The 24,556-nt window shown below is 42.5% G+C and overlaps 2 protein-coding genes across 3 annotated transcripts in view; one reads left to right on the top strand and one right to left on the bottom strand.

Moving 5' to 3' along the window:
- Window positions 1-321: 321 nt before the first annotated feature.
- On the top strand, window positions 322-3,520 carry SF3B6 (splicing factor 3b subunit 6). Its single transcript, XM_042895306.1, has 4 exons — window positions 322-476; window positions 627-745; window positions 2,793-2,931; window positions 3,408-3,520. The coding sequence occupies exons 1-4, from the start codon at window positions 447-449 to the stop codon at window positions 3,495-3,497; spliced, it is 378 nt and encodes a 125-aa protein (XP_042751240.1). The 5' UTR covers window positions 322-446; the 3' UTR covers window positions 3,498-3,520.
- Window positions 3,521-8,094: 4,574 nt separating this feature from the next.
- Window positions 8,095-24,556, bottom strand: part of FKBP1B (FKBP prolyl isomerase 1B) — a 45,727-nt gene continuing 29,265 nt past the window's right edge. For both annotated transcript variants that reach the window (XM_042882827.1, XM_042882818.1), the window contains 2 exons: window positions 11,830-11,942; window positions 8,095-8,800 (listed from right to left, as the gene is read on the bottom strand). In XM_042882827.1, coding sequence (XP_042738761.1) covers window positions 8,672-8,800; window positions 11,830-11,942 — 242 coding nt within the window. In that variant the 3' untranslated portion in view covers window positions 8,095-8,671. The remainder of the gene's footprint in view (window positions 8,801-11,829; window positions 11,943-24,556) is intronic.

Raw genomic sequence — 24,556 nt, forward strand, 5'->3', positions numbered from 1 at the left:
TCATGATCCTTGAGGTCCCTCCTACCAACCCTGGCCATTCTGTGATTCTGTGAAAACCACCACACGTCTATCTCCACTCAAACTTTTGGGCTCATTTCTGTTTTCCCACAGCTTTCCAAGCAGCACAATTTCTACAACTCAGCAGGCCCGAGCCAAACCCCACCTGAACAAAATGGCTGCCCGCACCGCTACCCTCAGCCCACGGGAGGCGGAAAGGGAGGTGGGAAGGGAGGCGGGAAGGGAGGCAGGGCGGTGGGCGGGGCTAGAGGCACGCAATTACGCGAGGTAGCGCGGCAGCACTTCCGGTGAGCGCGCGCGGTGCAACCTGGGATAGCATCCGGGTCTTCCGGTAAGGAGAGCGGCGGCGTCGGAGGACCGCTGTTGGAGGACCGCTGCCTGCTGCCGTTTCTCTCCCAGGCCCGAGGCCCCTCCGTTATCCCGGCGCCATGGCGATGCAAGCGGCCAAACGAGCCAACGTGAGTGCTCTTACCGGGTTCTAGCTTGGTAAAACCACGTAAATTCTATAGCTGATGGGTAGTAGGCCTGAGATGTAGTTGGTAGGCTGTAGCATTCAAGGTTTGAAGTGAGTTCTGTGTGTAACACAACGTCTGTTGTTTCTGCTTTAGATTCGGCTGCCACCGGAGGTCAATCGGATCCTATACATCAGGAACTTGCCTTATAAAATCACCGCGGAGGAGATGTATGATATTTTTGGGAAATACGGACCTATTCGGCAAATCAGGGTGTAAGTAATTTCAGTTTTCTTTGAGGAGGACTTAACTTATCCCAAGGCTTTGGGATAGCTGTCATGTGTCAGTATGCCTATTACAGTGGGAACAACTGGTTTTAATAGCTGAAAAAGCTAAGTGTGCTTTAGCAGCATCCCTGTGTGCTAAAGGAGCACGTGGTTGTGTTTCTCTTGCGTGTCAGTTTGTTGGTAAGCAGAACGGTGCTGGTAGGAATGTTGGAGTGGCTTAAGCCTGGTCTGAACGTAGATAAGTGGAGAAAAATAAGGACTTAAACCTTAAATGAACTAACTTTTATTTTAAGTAAAGGTAAAAATATGAAAAGCAAGGTTTGAAGGCAACCACTTCTGCTCAATGAGTATTAGATAAAGAACTAATGACGAAACAGGTATGGTACCACTGATGGGTGCAGAAAATACTGCACCCCTTGCTGTGCAGCTCAGCTCTGAGCCATGTGATCTGACTGAATTTTGTTCCAAATACGCTGAGGCTGTACTTGTCTGTGCCAAATCCTAGCCTCTTCCCTTTAGTTCCTTCAAATATTGATGACCTGAGCTCTGATGTTCCTTGCTGTCTTGAGCACCGTGCCATGGATCTAACTGTAATTTCATCTGGTTAATGCCGTGTTCTAAGTTTCAGGCAGAAAGAGTTGGCTGAGGACTTAGGATTAGCTGTTGAGAGCTGCAGTAAGATTGGCTGGAGTATTGGCGTTCATACAAGATGATCTTTTTTTTTTTTTTTCCCAAGCTGAGAGAAATATTTTGGAAGGGAGGAGCAATAAGATTTGGTGCTCATCTTTTAATACTTGAAAAGAAGTTAAATGTAGGGTAGATACGATATGGTTTTCTTCACACTGCCCTTATCCAGATGTTGGCAAAATAACTTGTGGCATCTCTGAATTCACAGGTTGTTGACTGGCTGACAGCTGAATGTGTCCTTGCTGTTTTTGTTGCTCTGTTTCCCCGTGCTCTTAGATTGGGGTGGGTAATGAACCCGTAATGTTCATCACTTCAATTCTGTGGGGCATAGATATGATAACAGCTAAAAAGATCAAACTCTACCCCAAATCCAAGTGCTTGTTTTGGCCAGTGCTGTAGTGAAAAAAAGCGATGGCTCAGTGCAAAGAACAAAGTGAGTTTTCTGTGTAGAGTTACTCCCAGTAAACCTGAACAGAGGGGAGTAGTGGGGTGTGCTCCTGCATGCTGTGTTGGAACGTGCAGCTGGTGGGGTCTTATTAATACAGAGAAGAACAACAAAAGGGACTGGGCAAGGGTTAAAAGAATGAGAGAGAACATAATCCTTTTGCTTGGCTAAATAGCTGGGATTTTCACTCATTGACATACGCTGACAGAAGAGAATTTATATGAAAAAGAATAGGTTAGACACGCCACGTTTGGATGCAGTGCTCCAGGTGAGGCCTCACAGCACAGAGCAGAGGGGCAGGATCACCTCCCACGCCATGCTGGCCACGCTGCTTTTGGTGCAGCCCAGGGTGCAGTTGGCTTTCTGGATCGTGAGGGCACAGTGCTGGCTCATGGCCAGCTGCCATCCACCTGTACCCCCAGGTCTTTTTCAGTAGGGCTGCACTCAATCCTTTCTTCCCCAGCATTGGTCTGGGCTCCCTTTGTGAAACTCCTTTTGTAATTCTTCTCCTTCTCTGTGCAATTTTATCCTTTTTGTTTGCATACGCACCATGACGTGGACGTGTGTGATGTTGTTTATTGGAGTTTATTTATAAGTCAGCTCCTAAGAAAGGGTTGTTGTGATTCCTAAGTTGGCTTTTAGCTGAGATCTCGTGGCTGTGTAAGCTCTGTAATAAGCTCTGTGTAAGCTCAGAGCTGGTTAGAGTGATGTGCCCAGATGTGTCTCCTGCTCCTCAGGCAAAGGAAATTGAATTGATGGTCTGATGAGTGATGGTCGTGCAGCTGAAGCATGCATCAGTGTAGTTGTGTTGTGCTAAGAACAGTATTCTGTCTCAGTGCTGAATATTAATTGAGTCCTGTGCATCGAGTTTGATATTAATGCTTGTTAACATTTGCTCTGCAGTGGAAACACTCCAGAAACAAGAGGAACAGCCTATGTGGTTTATGAAGACATCTTTGATGCCAAAAATGCTTGTGATCATCTGTCAGGATTCAATGTGTGCAACAGATACCTTGTCGTTTTGTACTACAATGCAAACAGGGTAAGTGCTCTCGGTTTTCTTATTGTTACCTTTGAAGATGTTCAGCATTAAAAAAAAAAAATCAGTTTGAGAAAATGGTTGGATGCTTTTAAGAAATAATTCCAAATTGATAGAGAGAATGGATTGGATAAACGGCTAGGATTTCATCTTCAGTGTGATTCATGTGCATAAATCACCACAGCCTTTGGACTAGAGATGTGGAAGCTGTGCTTCTGGTGAGAAGAGGTAGAAGGGGCCAAACTGTGACAGAGGGCTTTGAGATTTGCTTAACAGGAAAAAGTCTGTAAATCCTTGATGTTCTGCCTGATGAGGCCCAGAGTCTGGTGGAGTTCTCTGAGGTTGAGAATTAAGCAGTGCTGTTTGCATGTGATGTTGATGTCATTCACAATGAGAAGTTAGTTGCAGTTTATAGGAAATAACATACCTTAAGATGCAGTTTTTCTTCTCATGCGTATTATTATTTCCCTTAATTACAGGCATTCCAAAAGATGGACACAAAGAAGAAAGAGGAACAGCTTAAGCTGCTCAAAGAAAAATATGGAATAAATACAGACCCACCAAAATAAACTGATGTGTTTTAAAAACTGTTCTCCAGATCTGCCGCTGTGTTTTGAAACTAAGCAAGGATTCCCACTGAAGTATAACTTACTGTTTTTAGCAGGCTGTAATTTGAATCTTTAGATCAACTGAATAGATGTGAAACATCAGAATATCTGTTTTAAGGTAAAATCCCCTGAAGGGACACGACTTCCTGTGTTGTAAGGGCTTGGATGGGTAAGTGCTGTGTAACCACAGTCCTGTTTGGGGCAGGCCTTCGGAAGATGGGACCACATAAGTGGAGCAGTTCTGGCCTGCTGCTCCCCAGCCTCCAGAGCTGACTTTAAACATGGTAGCCAGCTGATGATGCAGAAGAGTTTCAAAGGCTCAGTATGAACTCTCTGAATTTCACTTGCTGCTTCCAAGAATTGATTAAATGCAAGTAAACAGGACCCTCCCTGCTTTTTTGCTTGTGGTTTGATTCTTCTTCATTCTTACATATTGCATACAACTCATTGTTTCTTTTTCTTCCTGGAAATATTTGATGGAGTGTTGTGGTTTAATCCAGCAGGTGGCTGAGCACCAGTTGTTTCCTCACCCCCTGCTTCCCAGTGAATGACAGAGAGAATGAAAAAGGAAAAAAAGAAAGTAGAACTCATGGATTGAGATAAAACTACATGCTAAGCTGCAGAAAAGGGTGATAGTTATGACAAATACATGCATATACGTGTACATAACAAGTGATCCACAAGCAATTGTCCACCACCTGCCAACCAAGGCCCAGCTAGCCTTCTGAACAGCAGCAGAGAGCAAGACAAATTCCCACCCCCTTCAGAGCTCTATCTGTATGATATTCCAGGCTATGGAATATCCCTGTGGCTGGTTTCAGTTAGTTGTCCTTGCTCTGTTCCCTCCCGGCTCCTCAGGCCCTTCACTGAGAAGGGCTTTGACTCTGTACAACGCTGCTTAGCAGTGACTGTAAACGTCAGCGTGTTATCAGTGTTGTTTTTCTCCTAGAACAAAAACATAGCATCATACCAGACACTGTGGGGAGATCAATTGTGTTCCAGCTGAAACCAAAACAAGGAGGCTTAGCCTATTTGGCTGCTGTTTGCTAGAAACAAAGCTATATTTATAATGGAGATTCCTCTACAAATAGAAAATGAGGGGCCATGTGAAGTAATTCAACTGTTCAGGTGACTTCTGTCAAGATACCTCATGCCCAGTGCTAAGAGCTCCTCCTGACAGCTCTCACTGCTGTATGGCTGAGGATGCTGGAAGAGATTTGGAAGTGTACCAGATTTGCACTGGACTGAAGCAACAGGAATGAAGCTAATGTCTTCAATATTTCATAGAGAACACAGGACCAAAGTGAGGCAATAGATGCTGGCAGTAATTTTAGATACCTGAACTGTGACTGTAATGAAGTTCATGCTGAGTGGAAAACTTGCAGTAGCCAATAGAGGAAAAAAAAATCTGATTTTTAATTATTTCTCAAAATATCAGCATTCATTGGAGGGGGCCCTGCGACTGGATGGGCTTTCAGGTCCCTGCCAACCCAAGCCAGCCTGAGATTCATTCTAAATCCCTGCTGCCAGTGTGGGTGGCTTTCTGACTTGCTCAGCCCTCTCCTGCTTTTCCCATCGACGTGCATGTTCAAATGCACAGGGGGCAGTGATCTGTTTCATACTTGCACAATTGGTTACTTCTCCTGTGTCAACCTGGTGAAGAGGTCCAGCCCGTGAGGTTAACACAAGTCTAAGTTGTTCAGGCAAAACCAGCTTGCCTTAAAATGTTTAAATGAATGAAATCTCATGGGAGACTTCTAAGTGACCTGCCACAGCTCTGTGAAGGCTGGAGGGAGACACATGAACATGCTCTTTACACAAGCTGTTGGGCGTGTAGATGGCTCTTGGCTGTAACAAGAACTGGATTGATGCTTTAATAAATAATGATAAATGCTGGTAACAACCCACTGAAGTGCTAATAATGGAGCCGTGTTCTGTCTGCCTCGTTTAAAATCATGTGCAAATACTGCATTCCATCTGTCAATAGCAGACAGCATGTTGCCTGCTCTGTAGTGTCTGTTTTGATGAGGATTTGGTGCTGTTTGAAAAATACATATAAAAAGCAATTCTAGAGGGTAATAAGATTAATAAAAATTCCTTCAATGAATCCTCAACATCAGCAGCTTTTGATATCTCCAAGTGCTCAGCTGCTGCCTTTCATTAAATATTCCATTTCATACTTTTCCTTCTAGAGTCTGTCTGGGGCTTTCAATGTCCCTATACGTGGAAAATGAAATAATAATTTGTACCTGTAAGACAGAGAGAATGGAAACTGAATGCCCAGAGGATTGTTTTGATGAGGTCTGCTCAAGATTTTGTTTGAAATGTAATATCAAAGGACGAGGAAATGAGTTCAGTTATATGAATGGCAGAAGGGGCAGCAAATAAAGCAGATGTTACCAGCCTTGCAGTCTGCATCTGTGCTGATTTTTGTGTGTGCTCACTTTCCATTTAATTTTTCAGGAAGTAGGGCATGAAATTAAGCCTGGAAGGTCATTTTTTTCCCCAGCTATACTGTTTAGAAATCAGTAACAAGAGCAGATCTGATTACACAGGCGGCAACAGTAAATTTTTTTCTAATCCATTATATAGTGGCAATAATTATATGTACTGTGTTGATCGATGATACAATTAAATAAATTAACACATTTGCAGTCAAATGAAGAGCTGGAGATTACATTTCCTTGAAGACTTAATTTCCCTAAGTATCACAAAGCACAATTAGTTTTCCTTTCACATTTTTTTAAATGAATTTGGCATGAAAGATGTAATAATCTCTGCTTCCAACAAAGGTCTCTGAAGGGAGAGAGTGATGAGGGAGCGAGCTTCATCAAGCAGCTGTAATAAGGGTTTTACAGACTCCTAATGGCAGGCTTGCACAGCTGAGGGCAATGGGAAAGGTAAGTGCACAGCAGCTCTCTGGATGGAGATGACAGGGCTGTGATCAGCTCTTAGAGCCCAGCAGGAATGCAGTGCTCATGGTCAGAAACCCAGCAGAAGTGCAGAGTGATGCCCCAGCTCTTGTGCAAACAGCAGTATTGGTTGGACCAATTCATTCTTCTTGTCACGGTATGCTTTTGAGGCATTTGAGAAAGGCCTGTATCCTAAATGAATATCCTAAACGAAACCTCTCAGTGAAACATGGATCTGTAACCCAGCTGCTGCAGAGACCCCGAATTTCCACTGAAAAAGGGCTTTCTCCTTTGTTTGCTAGAAGGAGAGAGGAGCAAGAAAAAAGTTTACCAATTTTCAGTGAATAATAACCTGCAAGAGGGAGGCGGTTATCTGCTTTTGAATTAACAAACTAAAAGGCAGCTTTGTGGTTGGGATGACCGCCTAGAGAAAGAAAAGAGATCTGTGGTCCCTGCTGGTCAGACGGGCTGTCCTGCTTCTGTCCTCTCATCTCCAGGAGGAATGCCCTCACTATGTGGCTTTGCAGTCCATCTTCCCACGAGAGCTGTGTTTTCCTTACAGAAACTCACACAAGAAAACAGAGCAACTGTTTCAGATACTCACCCCAAAAAATCCTGTAGTTGAAAATGATGCAAGTAACTTACAAGCTTCTTTCAAGTACTGGAAGGCCGAGCCTTCTCCAAGCTAAACAAGCCCAACTCCTTCAGCCCTTCTTCACAGGAGAGGTGCTTCAGCCCTCTGATCATCTCAGTGGCCCTCCTCTGGATGTGCCCAAACAGCTTTAGATCTCTCCTGTACCGGTGGCCCCAGGTTCAGATTGGCTTTGTGAGCTGGATGCACACAATTCTGCTCTTGTTTAGCCTACCTGAGCTCCAGCAGAAATTTGTATGCTAGTTTTACTGTTGTAAAGCATAGCATGGGATCAGCATTGTGACTCTGAGAAACATCAATTTCCTTCTCTTCAACAGCCAAATTTGGCCCAGAAGTCAGGGGCCACCGGCAGTGCGGCGCAGATGGGGAGTCAGGAAACCTCTGTCCCAGCAGCACCTATGTGTGTGCTCCTGGACATCTTTCCCCGTGCAATCTATAACAGAAGCAATACATGGAATTATGCGTATTTTGTGTAGGAAGATAAATAATTATCAAGAAAACAGGTGAGCGTTTCGTAGATTCACAGAATGGCCTGAGTTGCAAAGGCCCACAGTGCTCATCCAGTTCCAACCCCCTGCTGTGTGCAGGTCACCAACCAGCAGCCCAGGCTGCCCAGAGCTACATCCAGCCTGGCCTTGAATGCCTGCAGGGATGGGGCATCCACAGCCTCCTTGGGCAACCTGTTCCAGTGCCTCACCACCCTCTGGGGGAAAAACTTCCTCCTAATTTCCAACCTAAACCTCCCCTGTCTCAGTTTAAAACCATTCCCCCTTGTCCTATCACCATCCACCCTCACAAACAGCCGTTCCCCCTCCTGTTTCTACGCTCCCTTCAAGTATTGGAAGGCCACAATGAGGTCTCCCTGTAGTCTTCTCTTCTCCAAGCTAAACAAGCCCAGTTCCCTCAACCTTCATGTCTGTCTGAAGAACTTCTCATTCACTAAAAAGAATTGCAGTGGCCAATGGAAAGCAGGAAAAAAAGAAAACACAAACTGTAAAGTATCAAGGTTTTATTGTTTACATATATACTTAATTCTTAAATGAGACAGTATTCTTTAAAACAGCAGCAAGCAGAACGTACAAGTTGAGAAAAGTGGCAGCGCAGGTAACTCTGTTTGGCTAATGCCCGTTCATGTACAAGGCGTACACTGGAGTTTTTGAGCACCTTTTGTGTTTTGTTTTGTTTTTTTTAATTTTCTTGGTTTAAGTGTACAGTAAGGCAGTGGTTTTTCAATAAGGAATATATATATATATTTATATTTATATATATTTTCAATCGTCACTGTGAATTCTCATCACATGCAGATTAAATAAAATGTACAACTTGAGAATGTTACAACGGTAGACATTTTTTCCCAAAACAAAGCTTGCAATGAAAGGCAAATATGGACACCACAAAGTCTAAGAAGAAAGGAGAAAGAAAGGCTTAAGAAACCTAACGGCAAATGCTACTGATATGACAGCTTGAGCAGGAAGATTAGGATTCCAGTGAAGATTTCCCCCGCTGCTGGGAGGGTGAGAAAGAAGGGATGGTTATGGAGAGGTGCCTCCAGCCAGCTCCCCCAAGAAGACTCACTCCAACCTGAGAAGCTCCACGTCAAAGAGGAGCGTGGCATTGGGAGGGATGACCCCGGGGTGGCCCGTGGCTCCGTAGGCCATCTCAGGTGTGCAAGTCAGCTTTGCTCTTTGTCCTAAGCTCATCTGGTTTTTGGATGGTGGAAAAGGAAAAAGACAAGATAAAACACAGTATTAGCAGGAAGACAGAACAGAGCACTACATGGCAGATTTACAGAACCGAGGATATTCACGATGGTCAAATTCATCTTTTTGCTCTTCAAGAAAGCTGAAGCTGCTACAAACAGCTCACATTCATTGCCTAGCTCCTCTGGCTTCTCTTTAAATTGCTAGAGCCAGCTTGGGAGCAACGAAAGTCTTTCCAAGGCACACTGTGATCTATACTGCTTACCCTGGAGTCACTTGCATGAGGTGTGAGTTCTGTGGAGTGCAGGATACATAAAACACCATCAGCAGGAGTTATGGAAAAGACTTAGTAAAAGGTAGGATCAGAGCTTTGTGTTCATGACAGATCAGCACAGAGATACCATTTGATTCAGATTCTTAAAAATGTCCAGCAGTGTTTTTTGCTTCTTCAGTCACCGTCATCGATGACTTCAAAGCTACTGACCAAACACAAATGTTAAGAGGCACCCAACTTTCTGCTGCTGGACTGATGCAGTCCTAATTAAGAAAGGTTTCCCTAGACTGAAGTCCAAGGACAGATGCTCATGCACAGCTTGTTCTATCTCATCCCTGGGACAGACAGAAGTGCTGAGCTCTCTCACACCAGGTTAGCTTTAGAGGTAAAAGTTCTCACCAAGATTTGCAGCATCAAGATTGAAAATTCTGTTCTGCTCTGGGGTACAGCTGCGACTTTTGTACACTATACTGGTGACCAGCTATTCACTGGCCAAGAAATAATCCCTGACTTTATGCAATGAGGTTAATTCAGATGTTTTTCCCAGGACTGGACTGAACTACATATTACCCAGTTTCTCCTGTTGAATTTCGTTTTCTGTTTCTATGAAATATGCTAAAGCTAGAGCTTCAGTCATTCTAGGTAGAATTAAAATGGGAATGTAACTTTCTCACATTCACAGAATCACAGAATGTCTTGGGTTGGAAGGGATCCCAAGGATCACGAAGCTCCAACCCCAGTGCACAGACAGGGCCACCAACCTCCCCAACGCTCAGGGTGCATTTGTAGAATGCAGATGAAGGTGTGAGAGCAAATAACTTCCTTGGTCTTTGCAGGGTTTGACACTGGTCTCTGGTGCTCTGGTAGGTCCCTGCCAGTAAGATAGCTGGTATCTCATCCATGGATCTTAGGCATGGGGCAACCTCGAGCTGTCAGAAATTGAGCACAGAAAAGCAGATGCTGCTGCCATCTCACAGGCATTAAACCAAGGTCTGGAAAATTGAAATGCTCGACGTAGTGAACTGCTTTTTTCCACGTGCCTTGTGTCAATCATGCTCCTCAAACCCTCAAAAACTCTGAGGTGGAAGGAAACAGCCACAAGTTTAACGTAGCAATCCACTAGGAGGAGCAGGAGGGCAGCATGTGGCCACACTGCTGGAATGGAGTTAGGCCACAGTAATTAAGAGACAGGGGTTGGTGAGTGTGTTCAAGGCAGAGATAAAACCGATTCACCCAGAGCTTGTTTCCAGAGCTTTTCCTGCACTGGTTTCTGACTAGGATAAAAGCAACCCCAACTGAACTTAAATGCACTTTCGGGTTCCTTCTCTTTGTAGGGCTCCTTGTCATATGACAACAGGTGGATGAAAAATCATGGAAAGATTTGCAAAGAGTCCTGCTGCTGGCTCTACTGAAACCATTTCGTTGTTCTTCTCCATGCAGACCGCCAATTCTGCCTTTCAAGCACTCAGCACATGGGGGCCCTGTGTAGCCCTCCATAGGCAAAGCAAATAATAAAGAGTGCCCCCTAGATGTTAGAGCAGAAGGTGGATATTTTTCAGACTCTAGGATTCCTCAGATGGACCTGTTCCTTCTCAGCTTGGAGAGAAGGATATGCTTGTGTTGCTTTCTCGTGGAGCTGGAAACCACGTTCTTTTCCTTTCCTCTCAAACGAGCCTGGCTGCATCATTCATCACTGAATTGCTTCTCATTTTGCATTCTTTCCCTCTCTGTATTTAAGTGTAAGAATTTGTTCCTGTCAATAACATTTGAGCAATTTCCTCTTATTATGAGCTCCAGAAATCAGAAATGGAGTAACTTTCGCACTTTAGCACCCTGACTGCACTCCTCACACTGCAGGTCCTCACAAGCACTGCAGACAAAACACTGCAGAGACAGCATGGAGTTGCTCTGTGTGGCCATTTCAGAGTTTTACTGTGCTGCCACTCAAGCTGTAATTAATGGAGGGCAGTTTCTTTTTTCATGTCTTATGGCTGCTTGCTGAATGTTAAGTTTTGTAGCTGGGAGTACTGAAGTCATAAAAGTTTAACAGTGCAGTATGGTGCCCTACTCAGTAGGGGTCAAAATCTGCAGCACAGTCGTAGATGTTGTCAAAAACGACAGCTTGGCCTTTTATTGAGTAGCTGAATAGAGGCCACTTCATAAAATACTGCCACCTGGATCAGTTTAGAGGCCACTGTGGTTTATGTGAGGTAGTTAGCCCTGGAAGAAGCAAGACTTATACACACTGACACCTGGCAAGAGGATCTTACCTCTCCTTTCTCAAATGCACACTTCATGTAAAGCCTTGTGAGCAGGAGGTGTCTTAGTCAGCTAGTGGAGGACTACAGGAAATACTGTTCTTGAATAGACCATGCTTTCACAGAACAGAATAATAGAATTATCCAGGTTAGAGAAGACCTTCAAGATCAAGTCCAACCATCAACCCCACCTACTGAGCCCCGTCACTGAATCATGTCCCTTTAGTGCCATGTCCGCATCTCTTAAATATTTCCTGGGATGAGGACTCCACCACTGCAGTGGGCAGCCTGTTCCAATTCTTGACCTTCTTTTTCATGAATGCATTTTTCCTAGTATCCAATCTAAACTTTCCCTGGAGCAACTTGGTACCATTAAGAAAACCACTCAGGATTTGACACTGTGATTTCCACTTGGTCTTGTCAACACTGCACTGAACACTAAGCCCTGACACATCTTTCACCCAGTTGGAAATTGAGCCAGAATCATGTCTTTGTACCTGTATAACACCTTCTTCAAATCCTTTAATGACTTCTTGCCTGCCAATCTTGAACCTGAAAGGCTTGTTTCTGTCTCTGGAGGAATCAAACTTCTTTCCATTCTGTAGCATTCCTGCCAAAAGAAGAGACACAGTTTCAATCCAAGCTACATCTAAATTTAAGTGCTGGGAAGTATGGGAGAAAGAAGTGAAAAATTAATGTCTTGTTTACATCAACTGTTTATTTCCATTTTCACTTTAAAATGGTGAAAGGGAACAGAGAGAAAACATCTGTGTGGGGTGAGGGCTGATGTGCAGAACCATCACCACCACAAGTTATTGTCCAGTGGTTGTTAAACCAACTCTCTGCCAACAGGAGTCATTAGAAGTGGTATTTCCTTCCCTTGTCCTTCAAGGCAGTCACAGGAACACCTTACATGTTGATGAACACAACAGTGTTTCAACATATGTATGCATGCACAGGTTCTACAGCAGATGGATAAGCTTTCACAGAGCTCTATACCCTGAGATATTCTCATTATTGTTCCAAGCAAGGGATTTTATTATAATTTTAACCTTAAGAGTAACTGAGAATTGCTTTTTCCAATTACATTCTGAATATTGCAAGGTTGGGTGGATATTTCCATACGAAAATAAATACTTTCTTTGTAATGTTGTAATGCCAGAGTTTTTTTGGACACATACCATGACTCTACTGTTCAAGGTGCTGTAAAAAGAAATGCTTGTGAATAAGCTTATATTTGAGACGGTTTCCAGTTGCAAACAATTTTATAAAGCACAGCTTTGACAGAAAATGCTGAGAAATACTGCCCTCATGACTCAATATGAAAATATACAGTCTTTCTGGTTTCTTTTCATTAAAGCTGTTATATTAATAGACCAGCTTGATGCAGCTTTTTTTCGTAGTGAAAATCATTCGTTATTCTTCAAACAACAACAAAAGACACGTGTCTTATTTAAAGAATGTAAATATAAAGACGTGCCAGAATCAAAACCAAAGACCTAAAGGGTAGGATTCATCTTACCTATCTTTCTTCTGCTGAGATGTGGCCTGCTGTTTTTGAGCTAATTACTCTGCTTCCCTCTATAACCAAGTCAGAAGAGAAAGTACTCTGGGAGGCAATTCATCCAATCAAATTGTGGGATCTACAACAGGACACAAGGAATTGCATCCTAGCTGTGCCTGTTTCTTTGCAATGAATATAAAGGAAGTTCAACCAACTAGCTCAGACACAGATGTCTCCAAACTCATTAGCAGTTAAACCACAAGTGGTGGCATTCCAGATTTGCAGTAACAAGCACACAATATTTGGTTGTTCAAGTGGGGTCCTATGGCTGGATGTCTTGTACAAATGACATATTAAGGCTAATTAACTGTTCATCAGGTCCAGCATGCCTAATTCTGTACTGCAGAGAAGCGTGTGTGTTTCAGTATAAGGCCTTAGCAGGTAATTATGGAATAACCTGCCCATAAGGCACATTTCACATTTGTCACATTCCTGAAGTTTTATTAACAGCAGAATTGCAAGCAATAGAGTTACAAACAAACACAAGTTCATTTGTGTGGTAGAAATATACCATGCACAGGCAGAAGGACAGGCAGGAAGAAGCAGCTCGGGGAGAACTCTGGGGCATATAATATAATCCTTTTTGAACTATTTGATCTTGTATTTAATAATGGTCCTTTCTTACAGTAATTTTATTTTTAAAATGCATCTGAAAATCTTTTGTTTCTATGAAATGGAAGGAGACTATTGGAGACTTTCAATATTTAACAGTTTTAATATTATATCTTAGTACTGTCATTACATCCTGCGAGTTCAAAGTAGTATGAAAACATTAATTATTCTTCCCAGCAGCCCAAGAAGGTAGAAAAATATAAAATAGCCTTACTCTGAAAGTTCAGCTCACGTGTAAAGTTCCACAAAACTTTGGTATGTTTTCACTGTCTTTTGTAACAACATCCTATTAGAATACTTAGCTTAAAGGTCTCATGCTTTACTGTATACCACACATCAAACTGAACCAGAATGAACTCTCTGGAGAGCTTGCTAGTTTAATATATATCATTCCAAACCTGACTTGTTTCCCCATCAAAAGCCTATCAAAGATCAAAGGTTTAGAGGGAAACAAGCTTCTTTACAGCAACATCCTATGGTCAGCAATGGATAAAAGTTCATCAAGCAATGAATCAAAACATGCAACCTCCCCTGCCATCACTCCCCACCTCTTTGCTTCTGGAGGACAAGTTGGGATTCAAGTAGTCAGGTGTGTCTGTATTTGCTGAATACAAGAGGGTCAATTTTTATATGACTGCCCTTTAAATGTACATCGAGATTAGAAATGAGTCAGAGTCCCCATGTGCCCTGGAGAAGTTCTGATCTGAATTTAGATCTGAACTTTGAAGCCTATCTTTTTTATCTCTCTATTTCTAAAAGTTAAGAACTGGCTCTTTGGTCTCCTGGGAGCTAAAACAGCAAAATGTTTTGTTTTCTCTCTTGCTAATATATCAATTGATTTTCTTTCTGTGAAAAAATGGATTTGGTTAATATTCTTCAGCAAAGACGGATGCCCATCTTCAGCCTGCAAGCACCTTTATTTATCTAGCTAACAACAGGGAGGCAAAAAAACCCCACAGTCTGGAATGAACAACAGCGCTGCTTTGCAAAGTCAAAACTCCCTTGGCAATCAATGAGAGGTTGCACTGAGCAAGGACACCAAGAAGCTTATATGCTTGTTACAATTACCTCACATTTGATTCTGAAAGGTAAAAACTACTGTACAAGAATAATTAATTATAGAAACTCATTTATCAGGATATCATCTGGATTTGGAAACGTTCTTACCTACGGGGCGTCCTAATCAACAAATCAGTGTTAAAACTGAGGTGGCTGCAGAAAACCTCATTGAAACTGAAGAAGATCAAAGAGTTGACAACTGATCTTGTTAAGGAAAATGACCAGGGATACGCATGCCTGTACTACTCTTTCAATGTGCATTACCCATCCGAGGTCACTCAACCTCAGCTAAGACCACGCCATGTAAGTCTGTTCCCTAAGGAGAGAGGGCTAAGGAAAATGTAAGTTTTCAATCTTTTAGCCAGTTTCGACCAAATCTGGCAGAGGAGTGGGGTTCCTAATGACCTTTGTATTTAATGGAAAGAAATCTGGCTAGGAAGCTTCTACAAAGAGAGGGGCTCATCTTTGTTACCAGAGAACCTATATTATGAAGTGGAGCTTCAGAGAAATAGGAATGTCATAGCCATCCTGCAGTCTAAGTTTCTTCTTACTGGGGGTTCTGGTGGTGTGGCTGGTTGAACTTCCAGATGAACCATTCTCAGCTTAAGGAACCCAGCTACTAAGGCACCTGATTTATAACTATGGTTCCAACAAAACCATGCCCAAAGCCATGCTCAGACTGTTATCTACAAATTAGACAGATGGAGAAAGAGAGGACAGAAAGCTCTACGTGATACCATGTCAAATCTAGTGCCTGAAGCCAGTTAACAGAGGTGTAACTGAGGCACAGTGAATTCTACTGCTTACATTAGCCACCTCAGAGACAGAAGCTGTGTCTCAGCCTGCCACCTGGGCTACTCCTACAGTCAGGGGAGAAAGAGTGCTATAGAATCATAGAATGACCTGGGTTGAAAAGGACCACAGTGATCATCTAGTTTGAACCCCCTGCTATGTGCAGGGCTGCCAACCACCAGACCAGGCATTAACTCACACATCCATCTACACAAAGCAGACTGAAATGCATCCCAGGCTTCCCCAGCTCCAGTGTTTGCTGAGTTGCTTGTCTTTAAACTGTTGTCATGTTCTGGGAATCAGAGATTCTAATCCAGGACAAATCCCTTGATTTTACTATGTGTCTACAATGGGATTCACTTACCTGAAAATAGTATTAAGGGCATGAACTGAACAAGTGACTTCCAAAAAATAGATGGAATGAATTCCCTTGTTTTTCTATAATTACCAATACAGAAAGTAAACTCAATGCACGTACTTGAAGACAGTAATTTTCTGTATATTTGTTGGTATCAGAAGGCGGAGCAGATATTCAGAAGGTGTTTCTAGGATGCTAACTTGTTTCCTTTTATGTAGGTTTTCTTCAGGATAGGGACTATATTCTGATGGTCTTAAATGCAATCACCTTTCCAATTATGCCTTGTGATAAATCTGTGCCATTATAAATGTGTCCTTCAGTTTGATTACCAACACTTGAGCAATTGGGACTCTCAGAAGCAGAGTTTCCTGTAGTTAGTGTTGCTGTGGGCTAAGAATTTATAATCTTGAGTTTATTTCTTTTTGCCTGAAATATATTGTTTCTAATGTCAAAACACATCAGTAAGCTGTCAGGATAATTTCACACAGGCTGGAAATTCTGATTTTTCCCATTTATAGCCTGTCAATATTACCAATATAAACTTTTAGCCTGAAAGATGTTATTTACTGGGATGTTTTTGAAGCTGCACAAAAACCTTTGTATCAACATATGTAGTGTTACATGCATACAGACTTCACAGTGTATAGAGGTGGATGCAGCTTAGCAAAGCAGAGGAGCTCAGCACAAACCTACAATCCATGAAGGCACAAATCACATCCCAGCTTGGATTACACCAGCAGAACTCCACTGATTTTACTGGTGTTACTCACATTCCACATTAAAATAGATCAGCTTTCTTGACTATTCTGTTCTGACATACTGCAGTAAAGCAGGACAGTGGCTTTTTCCCCTACCTTGCGGTTGGAGCTCAGGTGTAAAGCATTGGGAAAATTTGCAGTTTTCCATCAGTTTCTCTGTCTCAGGGCCTCAGTGTTAAAGGAAAAGATCTGGCAATTTTTTGTCTAGGTCAAAACAGTTGGTGCCTTGTTGTTTTCATCCCCAGGGACATGCCTGGAGGAGCTAACGTGCCTTTGGCTCCTCAGATCATTCCATCAGAATTCAGGGTGCAGGCTGGGTATCTCACACCTCCTGCATCTCCATTTGTTATTTTGGTATTACCTCAACATGCAGTACACAGTTTTACACCTTTCTGTCATAATAACAGCTTCCAGTAACTTGTATTTTTTTCTTGGCCGTGTGCCTCCTTCCAAACAACCACACAGCCCATTCCTTTTTGATCTCCTTGATCTGACTTGCAAACTCATCTTTCCTGAACAAATCTGCTGTCTCAACAGTTTTACTGATAAAAAAATAATGTCATCAGAAAGGATTATTCTTGTAATGGAAATGAAAGAGCTGAAGAAAGCTTCTGCTTCTCTGCACAGTGAGACATCTTACCGTGTCCTGTACAGGACCTTGGCATTGAGTTAATGAAGAGAGCGTGGCTTTCCAGAGGAGCAGTTCAACAACAGAGATTTAATACCTCTGTGAATACAAATGCAACTTTTTCCCCCTTAACTTTTCCTACACTTAACACATAAATGGTCTTATGAGGAAAAAGGATTTGCTTAGACTGTATTTTTTCTGCCACTTAACAGCCACTTAAGAAGAAAAAGCATCTTCCTAAGGGAATTTTCAGTCTACAAGGATAATAACTGGAGAGACCTGGGTGTGCAGCTCTGCAGCACATCAGCTCTTTACCACAATTTTTCTTCTGCTTAAAAAGCAACAGCAATGGTTTGAGTGTGCCATTTGTTGCCATGACAAACAATCAGAGACTCGAAGTATAGAAATGGGAAATGGTGGCAGTGGTCACTTTGTGCTTCCTGCTGCCGCAAAGTACTTGGAAACGGTTGATCTTCTCAGCACAGGTTGCCTTGCTGCTGCATTTTCTTCATGTATTATATACTCATATATCTTTAATGTGGAGTAAGAGCAATGTTATCAATTATTTATTACACAGCTGACACCATGCAATGAAGACACAACAGACAACTACTCAATAATGCATTACCATGCACCATATGTCAGCGCTGCGTGCAACTACAAGACAGTATGACTGAGCCTTGCACTTAGCTTCACTTCACAGCCAAGCAAAGTTGCATGCAATTGTTTAGCTCACTCTACTGAAAGGCATCATTCTGTCCTAATGGCTTTATGGATTTGCATATTTTTAAAAGAGAAAAGTAGACTTGCCCTCAAGGCAGCTATAAGGTTCAATAAGCATATTCTACATGAACTGTAAGGAGACGAAAATAATTCCTCTGGTACCCTGTTGCTTTAATGCAGACATTTCATTTTTGGCTCTGATTCTGTTACCATTATAGAATTGAGCTGTAAGATATACATGCTCTGCAGCATAAGGCAAATTTCATTTGAATAGGCATAGCAGAATCAGGCCAGTCTGGCAATGCTAATGACTGAGACAGTTGATGTCTAAAACAGTGTTTTGGAAAGAACATGTTACTACAGAAATCCTTGAGCCCTCCTGCATCTCTGCCCCTCAGCACCACATCCTGCAACACAGGCTCTGGAGGGACAGGGACTGCTCCTGGCCAGACTAGGTCTTTCTGTCACTGCCCCACGGCACCAGTCAAGAAGCACAAACAACAAATCAAGAGCATGACTGAAATAAAAAGATATTTTTGCACCCAAACACATGAAGTAGAGCTTGGTAAAAATATTATGGCAATCTATAGGATAGTGAAATTAATAAAGTGGAATCCCAGAATCCCAGAATCATGGATTCCAATTTAACATTGGAAAAGACCTCCAAGATCCTCTAGTCCAACCATCCACCTACCACCAACACTGCCCACTGAACCACGTCCCTTACCACATAGAATCATAGAATCACCAAGGTTGGAGAAGACCCACATCACCCAGTCCAACCATCCACCCATCACCAGTAGCTCTCACTAAACCATGTCCCTCAGCAGAATGTCCAAGCATTCCTTGAACACCTCCAAGGATGGTGACTTCACCACCTCCCTGGGCAGCCTGTTCCAACATCTGACTACTCTTCTGGAGAAGAAATTTTTCTTGATAGCCAACCTGAATCTCCCCTGGAACAACTTGAGGCCATTCCCTCTGGTCCTATCACTAGCTACCCAGAAGTTCATCTCCTTTTTCTTTGGTTTCATTCTGTCTCCCCTCATAACATAATGCTCATCTGTACTTCCTCTCCCCTTAATTAGCGTTTGATTGCCCATGAGGTAGTTGTGTTGATTTGATATTTTAGCCTGCAGCACATATCTGAATGTACAGGTAGCCTTGCAGTGGGAAGCTGCACACTCAGTAGGAGTTAAACTTCACTCACATACCTGAACACAACAGCCACCTATCTCTGTGTAATGCAAAGGAACAGCCCAAGCTGGATCACCAAAGCTTTTGTGTCTTCATGCAAGGAGCACATGAAAAACTCCACAGAAAGCAAAAAGGGATCACCAGACATTGACTGGGAAAGCTCTGAACACAATTCTGAGATCACACGACAGAACCATTTTGGGTTAAGTGCTTGCTGAAGGAAGCTGAGAACAAATGACCACGTTCCCTATGGGGTTAATTCCCCCCTTGGGACCACTTTGCCAACCACTCTGGCACAGACCACTAACAATGCTCCACCAGCAGAGGATTTCATGGCCCACTGTTCCCAGACTGGACACCCTTTGATTTTCAACTATTTAGATTTCCAGCAAGTGCCTCTATTTCATTCTGAATAAAATCAGCTCTGAAATCCTAATTTATCAGTGCAACACTGATAAACACTGAGAATTCTGATTTTTGGGTGGTCCTGTGTGGAGCCAGGAGTCCACGTGGTGCCTTCCAACTTGGGATAACTGTGATTCTGGGTTTCCTTGGCTAGAGGCAGTAGCATCCTAGTAACATATCTACCCATCTCTGGTAGGGCACGGGATTAAGAGACTCTGCACACCCTGAAACAGCAAATTTGAACATGACAAAGTCTATTCGTAATGTTTTACCACCTAACACCAAGACATTGGCCTTTGGGGTGTCTGGAATTGGAATACAGCACTCCTCCCCAAGATTCCTTGTGAATGAATAGACTTTCTTTCCCACAGGCTCCTGTTTACAAGGTTCTTTGTCACATTTAACTTTTACCACACATGGCATGGTTATATCTCCTTCACAGGGGAGTTTTCAACTGAAATTCACCTTGAAAAACACACTGATCACTTCACATCTTGTGAAGGGCTTAGGAACTAGTGTGTTCTTAAATAAGAAGGGGAAAAACATACAAACAGAGGAGAAAACATAGTTTATTGAAGTGGGTGCTGACTAAGCTGTATAAGAAGGGATGGTCAATATGCCAAGATTGCATTTACTCCAAATAAGTCAGAGGCAGACGGTGCAGTTCTATTCCCATCTCGTGTGCACAAAACATACATAACGCCAAAGTCAAATGGCTTTTATCCGAGGCATGCGACTTTTTGATCCAGACTGGCCAGACGTTTCTGTAATGTGTCTCATTTTAGAGGTGTGGTGTGACATTCCTAGCTGGCATTATGTAATGGCCTTTCCCTTCACAAGTGTTCAGAGAAGTCCTGAGGAATCGTCTCCTCCCGACTGTGATTCCACGTGGGAAAATGAGACATGACTTCACCGGCACCAATTTGATAACAGGGCTCAAAGGGACTCACTACACCAGGGGCATTTTGCAGGGTGGTCAGGTGAAACATACAGCTCAGCAAACCTTGGTCAAGAGTGGGCAAGGACAGCTATCTACATGCTGCTTGCTCTCTACTGGTGTGAAGAGATCATGGATTTAGGAAGCAAAAGGCAGCTGGTGTGGATTCCACCCAAAATGACTCAATCACAGTCAAAATAAGTGAGAAAATGCAGTCTGAACCCAAATTGGTTTTGCTTTGCACACCAAAGTCCTTCCCATGGATTCTGATGCCCACAGTCCATTAGACTCAGTGACTGCAGATCTACCTAGTATAGTAACATATATAGTAAACATGCTATATAAATATTAGGAGATAGAAGTCACTTCTGGTCTGTAAGTGAACACAGAAAAGGATTCATTAACAAGTTATGCGTTCAGTAACCCTCCTTATGTTGTCAGAATGCAGCCTACAATTAAGATCAGATAAAAACAGCATTTTGGCAAACAGCCTTTATCATTTGCTGCAGCACTCCAGTGAAGAACATCTTATTCAGACACTTATTTTTCTAGGCTTTCTTGTCGAAAGGTTTATGAGCAACACTCATCAAAGGAACAGAGCTGTCCGTAGAAGTTTATATAGTTTGCTCTTCTCACTAATATGTACCTGCTTTCACAAAAATATCATTTTTATAGTACTGTTTTCAGTGTGAACAGTTTTGTGGGCTCCAAGGCAGACCATAGCAGCGTCAAAATATGCCTCTGGTTGTAAACTCTGAGAATGTTCTACAATAACATTAGCTACAAAATCCTTCTTTTGCCATGTGTTAGTTTACTGATTTTGCTCATCCTTTCCGTTGCTGCTGATCCTCACTCGTGTTAAGTTGGCACAGTAGTCCCGATGTTAATGAAAATACAAAAATATATATAGCAGGTTAAGACCTGGATCACATTAATTTAAAACTAAGTTGAATGATGCACTTGGAACTGCTCTCCAGAGCAGAAGCATGGGTGGAAACAGAGTGGTGTTGATTTGTGATCAGCACAAACAGCTCTAAGTCAAAAAGAATAGGTTCAACCACTGGGCAGCTACAGAAATATAACTTAGATTGATTTTATTCCCTATGAAATGATGACTGTGGTTTCCCAAATGTCAGACAGTCACTGGCATATCCAAGAATAATATTATTAATTAATATAGTTTGCCTTAGGAATCTTGAAAGGCTTCATTCAGCAAGCCTTTAAAATATCTTCAGAGCTGCAGTGGAAAGGAGCTATTAACAGCACGGTTTGTTATTATAAATAGGTCTTTTCCATCTGTAAGTTTTGATCCCTACAATCTTACAAACAAACCATGGAAAAAGTGACAGCTGCTGTCCTGACAGATGGGTCTCAGGCATTGCTCCATTGCTCCACTGGACATTAGACAGTCGTCTCTCTGGAGAACAATAGGAATTTCCAAGTGCCTGTATCTATTTCCATCTACTTGACAAGCCACTCAAGTCTTGGACTAGCGAAGGGAAGAAGCGAAGAGAACGCACACTAAATGTCTTCAGGGAAACATCTCAGAGAATAAGGTCAGAATCAGACAAGTATTGCCTATTTGTGAGTCCCCCCTGGAGTTTAACAGAAATGACAGACAAATAACTATAAGGTTGCTATAGAAGCAGTGGAGACAAACACACGCTTGCAGGTGAGATACAGAAAGCCTGTGCGCTGAGTGCTTACAGTCAGCCAGTAGGGCAAGATAAGGACAAGGGAGTGTCTCAACTTTCTGTTCTTCATGGCATTTAGCATCATCATCTAATTTGGAGGTGGAGTTTTAAATCCAGTGTTAAGGACAAAGTTGAGAAGGGTTCATTCTTCTTAAAGGATGGTTGGTAGAAAGCATATTTCTGCCCAACTTTCCCACCCGAAGCGCCTTCCAAGGGCACCACAAATTCAACTCCACTTCAGGTCTGAATATAAACTCAAGTTCTTCACCTTCTCTGATGGTATTCCCATCATCAGCTGATCAACCACTCAACAGGGTCACTCTCTATGCCTTCACTTGAACCCATATATTGGCAGGGCAGAGAGAATGATGAAGTCAGGAGAAGAGTAAGGAAGTAATAAGTAGGGAGGTATGTGGGAAAGGCAAAGACCTGGATCCTGGCTGCCAGGACTTTGTCAGCACGACTCCTGTGCAGAGTCTGTCCTTGCATTGTTTACCTAAAGTGCTTGACTTCAGTAGGAGTGTGGCAATGGACTGCACAGGCTGTAATACTTTCCCAAAAAGCATTTTCATGCTTAGGACTGCTGCAAACAAAAGACACTGTAAATGAAACCAGGTTAGATGCCACGAATAAAAATAGTAGACAGTCCATAGACACAAATAACAAAAGCAAACACTGGCAAGAATTCCTCAACAGCACAAGAATGCAAAGCAAGACAAACAAGTTGAGAGAGTACCTAACTGTGAGCATAAACAAATATATTATAACACCAGCAATGATTTCAGACTCCACGGTGAAACATGCAATATTATCATCTGTGATACCAAAAACAGAGTTGCTAAATATATAGCATAACTCACAGCAATTGTTATAGACCAAACAGCTTTCTGTTACAAGCCATGCCATCTTTCATCATCCTAGTAAACAGAACTGAAAAAATAGCATCCTATGTGAGTAACTTAGTATATGAAGTACATAAATATCTGTTCCTAACAATCCAATAGCCAAAATACACACATCATGACCACAGTCATAAAAAGTGTTTTTCTACAGTAAAATAAGGGGTTGTCTTGTTCAATTTTATGCAAAACTCTGGAGAAAATACAATTCAGGCTTGAATGGAACGTGAAATACTGTGCTTTCAAAAATGAAAAAAGTGCCTTCTGTTTATCTGAAATATTTCCTTCCACTGAGAATACACTGTTTTGTTTTCAGATTACTCTTATGAGCTATTTAAATTCAACTTCTATGAGGTCTGGGGAGTTCTTCAACAACATCTCCTTTCCAATTACTTAATGTGACATATTGTTTAGCCACATCCAATCTACAAGATACCAGAGCTCTTAAGGAGAAAAAAAAATAAAAGAAAAAAAGTCCACGAGGAGCGTGCTGAATCCATAACAACATTATGGAACACAGCCAACTCACAGCTTGGATATCAGGAAAAGGTTCTTCACCAAGAGAAAGGCTGGGCCCTGAACAGCTTCCCCAGGGCAGTGGTTGTGGCCCCAACTTTGCCAGAGTTCAGGAAGCATCTGGACAGTGCTGTCAGGCAGATGGTCTGATTTTTGGGTGGTCCTGTGTGGAGCCAGGAGTTGGACTCGATGATCCTCATGGGTTCCTTCCAACTTGGGATATTCTATGACTCTATTCTGTGATAGCAAAGCTCCATTACTTTACGCTACTGTTCCCATTTTCCTGCTTTGCAGAGCAAATAAAAGGGATTGTGGGAGTTAATCTATCTTAGTTTTGTGTATCATTTCAATGCTTAAAGACAAATCTGCAGATTTACTGGCTGCCTGCGCAGGCAGCTGGGAGTCATCCAGCTCACAGGAGCAGTGATCACCCAGACTGCCCAGTCTTCGGAAGTCATTCATCACAACTCTTAAGCATTTTGTGTTAGCAAAGAGCTGCCAGGAAAGAAAGGAAATAAAATGGATATGATTACTTATCTGATTTTTAAATGATTATAAAACTACTGCTGATTTGACCCCAAACTGACACAGGTACAAATCTCTCTCCTGGGAAAACAGTTTATTTGTAGGGTTTTTGCTTGTTTGTTTTTCAAGAAAGAAGAGAATTTGTATTTGTTGGTATATGTAATCCATGTTCTCTAACACAAGTGAACATCTATGGGCTTCTACCTGCTCACCTGTCCAAAGATCCAAGCACACAGCTGGGCACACTTAAGCCATAACTCTCTTTTAACAGGAATAAACCACATGAAGGCATGCCCTGCATCCTGTGGGCTCAGGCAGTATCTTAGAGACACGGTGCACCATATACTCTTGTAAGTGTCCAACTAGTACAAGAAACATCACTGTTCACCCAATCTACTCGCTGCTTCTGGAATCACTGCTTTGCTTTCACCTTAATAATCTGCCCAGAAGACAGATGACACCGACAAGAACCATGCATCCTTCTTCAATGTTTGCACACTCTGCCATTATAAGTCAAAGCATCCTCTGCCTTGCTTGTGCCCCAGTGTTTAACTTCT

This window comes from Lagopus leucura, unplaced genomic scaffold (genome assembly GCF_019238085.1).
Source record: "Lagopus leucura isolate 7727_CA_CO unplaced genomic scaffold, USGS_WTPT01 Super-Scaffold_73, whole genome shotgun sequence".
NCBI lineage: Eukaryota > Metazoa > Chordata > Aves > Galliformes > Phasianidae > Lagopus > Lagopus leucura.

Excerpts from the sequence above, each read along its gene's own strand:
- SF3B6 (XM_042895306.1), top strand. The coding sequence starts at position 447 with ATGGCGATGCAAGCGGCCAAACGAGCCAAC. Across the intron at positions 477-626 it reads AAGCGGCCAAACGAGCCAAC|ATTCGGCTGCCACCGGAGGT; the intron begins GTGAGTGCTCTT and ends TTTCTGCTTTAG. Across the intron at positions 746-2,792 it reads CCTATTCGGCAAATCAGGGT|TGGAAACACTCCAGAAACAA; the intron begins GTAAGTAATTTC and ends TTTGCTCTGCAG.